This window comes from Harpegnathos saltator, unplaced genomic scaffold, assembly GCF_003227715.2.
Source record: "Harpegnathos saltator strain DR-91 unplaced genomic scaffold, Hsal_v8.6 scaffold795, whole genome shotgun sequence".
Lineage (NCBI taxonomy): Eukaryota > Metazoa > Arthropoda > Insecta > Hymenoptera > Formicidae > Harpegnathos > Harpegnathos saltator.
The window spans coordinates 160,593-164,851 of NW_020230643.1; the positions used below are offsets into that span (position 1 = coordinate 160,593).

At 27.9% G+C, this 4,259-nt stretch overlaps 1 protein-coding gene across 3 annotated transcripts; it reads left to right on the plus strand.

The window, feature by feature from the left end:
• The first annotated feature begins 2,138 nt into the window (after positions 1-2,138).
• Positions 2,139-3,984, plus strand: LOC105186654 (uncharacterized). 3 transcript variants are annotated; one of them, XM_011147010.3, is made up of 4 exons: positions 2,517-2,629; positions 3,070-3,309; positions 3,511-3,664; positions 3,741-3,984. In XM_011147010.3, the coding sequence occupies exons 2-4, from the start codon at positions 3,080-3,082 to the stop codon at positions 3,759-3,761; spliced, it is 405 nt and encodes a 134-aa protein (XP_011145312.1). In that variant the 5' UTR covers positions 2,517-2,629; positions 3,070-3,079; the 3' UTR covers positions 3,762-3,984. The 3 variants fall into 3 exon arrangements, with proteins under 3 accessions (XP_019698543.1, XP_011145311.1, XP_011145312.1); XM_019842984.2 differs by lacking the exon at positions 2,517-2,629 and adding an exon at positions 2,139-2,222 and having other exon boundaries at positions 3,511-3,984; XM_011147009.3 differs by having other exon boundaries at positions 2,516-2,629; positions 3,511-3,984.
• The last annotated feature ends 275 nt before the right edge of the window (positions 3,985-4,259 follow it).

The following is a 4,259-nucleotide window of genomic DNA, read 5'->3' on the forward strand; positions in this document are numbered from 1 at the left end:
AATCTTCATCCTTGAAATCACCGTGCGATTTTGCTTTTAGAAAACTATAATATTGATGTAATAGTAACAAATACTATCCAAACACGGTGCAAATCTTAATCTCTTTTTGAGAAATGCAGTTTGAAGTTTAGTCTTTCTGTTAATGGCGTTATAGCAGAAGAATTACCAATTTGCTTCAGTAGCACAGTGGACCAGGCTTTGTGATATGAGCGTAAAGGTTGTTCAAGTGTGTTATTTTTACTATCACAGAGAGAACTATGTAGAATGTATAATAATACGCAGACAAATTCTTTACATAATCATACTTATTTCTTTTAGCATGAATAAAAATGATCAATGCTAACATGATAAGTGTATATCGCAATTGTACGTGTATACTTACACCGAACAAGCTGCGAACAAGCGTAACTTGTAAATACCGGAGATCAATTGTTTATCAGCTCATAGACAATTAATATGACGAGATACCCGCGGAGACCCGTGTACTTCTCTTTCTTTGCGTACAATTGCGATCAATAAAAAATTTTCACGAATTGTTCAGTTTTGACATCATTGGTATACGTGTGTATGTGTACACGTACAATTGCGATATACACTTATCATGTTAGCATTGATCATTTTTATTCATGCTAAAAGAAATAAGTATGATTATGTAAAGAATTTGTCTGCGTATTATTATACATTGTACATAGTTCTCCCTGTGATAGTAAAAATAACACACTTGAACAACCTTTACGCTCATATCACAAAGCCTGATCCACTGCGCTACTGAAGCAAATTGGTAATTCTTCTGCTATAACGCCATTAACAGAAAGACTAAACTTCAAACTGCATTTCTCAAAAAGAGATTAAGATTTGCACCGTGTTTGGATAGTATTTGTTACTATTACATCAATATTATAGTTTTCTAAAAGCAAAATCGCACGGTGATTTCAAGGATGAAGATTCCTCTTGTGTGAGATATTAATTATTCATTCTTTATTAATGGGAAAAGATTTTCCTTTGGTTTAAATGTTTAAGAAAAGTTATTTGTTCTCTGAGAATCTTTCAACTTTTATGTTCGTGAAAAATTATAAAATTCGTAAAAAAAAAATTATTTTACTACCTACCTGTTCAAAAGTTGCGCATAAGAGATATTTTAACAAATCTGAATCTGAATCAGTCAACAAATTAAATTTTTCATTCAAAGAAGCATACGTAGGGTAAGCATAAATAAGATAAGTATAAATAATAAATTAAATATTATTCTCTGAATATAATAATAAATATTTTTTTCTTTAGCTGAATCATCGAAATAAATATTCTATTATAAACTGACTTTTCGGATTACAATATCAATTTGATTTTTCAGATTGGCTTTCAAATTGGAAATATATTCTCTTCGGAATAATACGTTATTAAATTGACTTTTCGGAGTACATTTTTAAATTGACTCTTCTGACTACACATTTTTTAGTTGACTCTGTGGAGTACACATTTTTTAATTAACTCTTCGGAGAGAAGAGAAGAGAAACATTTTCTATTTTATTTAAAAAATCTTAATTTTTGCAGAAAACTGATTGATGAAGAAAAAAATTAATTCACGACCTCAACGAAGATCTTAAAAAAAATACTGCAAGAAATGAAGTTGTTGTTATTATATACCATTGTACAATATTAAAACATACGCTCAATAATTATTTATAATTTGCATATATGGGCGTTTATGTAATTATAAGTAATATAAAAGTCATGACAAATTAATGTGGCCGCGCGTTATCTCTGTCGCGTCATTGCTAGAAATCGTCCGAACTCTTGAAATTATTTTCTTCCCGAATTATGAATATAAAATAATGTGGAAAGGAAAACAAGGGAGTGAAAGGGGAGACGGCGACGTCTGCCTTACGATATCATCGCTGCTGGCTCGCTTCGTCGCGATTGTCTATTCGCTGGTGGTGAGACAAAGACCGATTCTTCGTTTTTATCTAACTAATCTAGCTCGCTCGTGAAGATAGCACAGAACAGAACCAAATAATTATGGACATAGCACGGAATAGTACCAACAAATCGTGGACATTGGCTTAGTAGTTCATGAAAAATGGACCCAGTTGGCGCTTCGAATCAGCCAACTCTTTTTCCATAACGCTGTAAATGTAGCTATGCCCGCTCTTAGGCTTCTCTCTGATAGAAGTAACCGCAAGACACGACATAACATTAGAATGATCAGATATTTAATTCGAATTGTAAATAGTTATTGTTCTTGTAAAATTGGGTGTTAAAAATAATGTTTAGTTTAGTAATAATGTTTATAGAAAAGTGTAATTTAATAACTATTGTTTTCTATATTTTATAACAATTATTAATGTTACTTTTTTATAATGTTATTTTATTCAATAACATTTAAGGAAATAATATTCATCATTGTTCAGTTATGTAATATTTATTTTTATATTATTATTATGTGTGTTATAATTATATTTCTATGTTAATAATCTATGTTACAGAAATATTAGTTTCTACTTTTTTACTTTTAATTTTTCACATGAGATATAATAAAAAATGGAAAATGAAAAAGATATTTGTGTGAAAAATTCATAATCGACTTCTTGTTGGCAACATAATTTAACTGAGGATTAATAGCAAAAACTAAGTAACATTTGCAGTATATTTTATTTAAATATATTTAAATTATTACAGACTGTTACAAATTGTTACAGACTGACAAATTCTATTTAATTTCTGTCATTAATCTATAGTTGTATTCTATTATATTCTGTGGAATCTATTAGCACTAGCATAAGTTACCAATAAAAATGTATAACAAAAAATGAGTAAAATTGTTTCTGCAGATAGCTACAGTATATATATATTTTTTTTATCAAAGCTTCTGTTGAATAAAGTTTAAGGAAATTTTTATTAAGTTCAAACTATTACTTTTAATCTAGGAATCAGTCATTGTTTTAATTAATATTAATAGTAGATATTAAGTAAAAATAAATGTTATTCAAAATATCTGCCAAAATAGTCATTATTCGATAAACAAAAAGAACCCTAGCTACATAATAATAACAAATTTATAATTTCTTTTAGACTGTTCAATATGCAAACTTCAGTTCCACTTAAATTTGGTTGTATTGGGAAATGTACAGCTAATATATTACCTGAAGTACTAGATAAACTTACAGATAATATAAGCAAAACTTTGTCTCATCCAGAGGCTAGAAAAATCTTCAAAAAATATCTCAAAAATGGAAATCTTAAAACTAGCCTAGAATGTGTAGACCTATATGAAACTTGTTCTGAATTAATTTCCAGAGAAACAAATCAATCGTAAGTCTACTAGTTATAAATTCTATAAATTGCATATATGTAGCCTTGCCTGTAGAAATATTTATTAAGAGTATGTATAAAAAAAGTAACATTGTGTAAGTAGAATTATATTAAGTTAGATTATGCATTGTGTGTATTATATTTATTTTCCCATATTTTAAGAATCTCCATCTTCAATGTTTTAATTAATATAATTTCCAGGCAATCCAATGAATTCAATCTGGAATACTTGTATAACGATGTAATGATGGTGAATAAGATTGCCGAGAAGTTGGATGTTCAAGAAATTGATTTCACACTCTTGATGCAATTCCGCACTGCTTTAATGACCAAAACTAGAGATGAACTTCTTCAAGTACTTATAAACACTATAGATCGATTGCAAGATGCTTTAAATCATATACATAAGAATTTTAAACTTTATATTTTAGAGCCATGCCCTAAAACATTAGGTATAAACAAAACAGTAGAAGAGTTTTAAATGCTTCCAAGTTTTTTTTTATTAAATTCATGTACTACGAAAATGTGTGATGTATATACTTTCAATTCATTTTTATCTATCATAACTTATAATCTTAGTTCTTCAAGGTAAAACTTGTGATGTCAGAAATGAGGAAATCTGCATATAGTGTTACTTTTAATACTACTAGTTATTTATTGATTGTTACAGTGAAGGAAAACAATATTTTTTAAATATTTTAGAAATATATTAATTGATTGCTAATGTCATTTTATGGATACATATTTTTATTTCTTTGTAATTTGTATAATGCATTCTTAATCACCATCTTAAAACACAAGTTGTAAAGTATATTAAATTTCAACTCAACTTAGCATTTATTGTGAACGTAATATATATAATTTATTATTATTTCATATTAATTTATTATTACGTACTGCTATACAATTTAAATATCTGTATCATCAAAATCATTAAGAATACTAAGTGT

What these genes read in the sequence shown, in the direction of transcription:
- LOC105186654 (XM_019842984.2), top strand. Translation starts at nt 3,080, where the DNA reads ATGCAAACTTCAGTTCCACTTAAATTTGGTTGTATTGGGAAATGTACA. An exon ending in TCCAGAGAAACAAATCAATC is followed by an intron (nt 3,310 to 3,510) that starts GTAAGTCTACTA and finishes TATAATTTCCAG; the next exon opens with GCAATCCAATGAATTCAATC.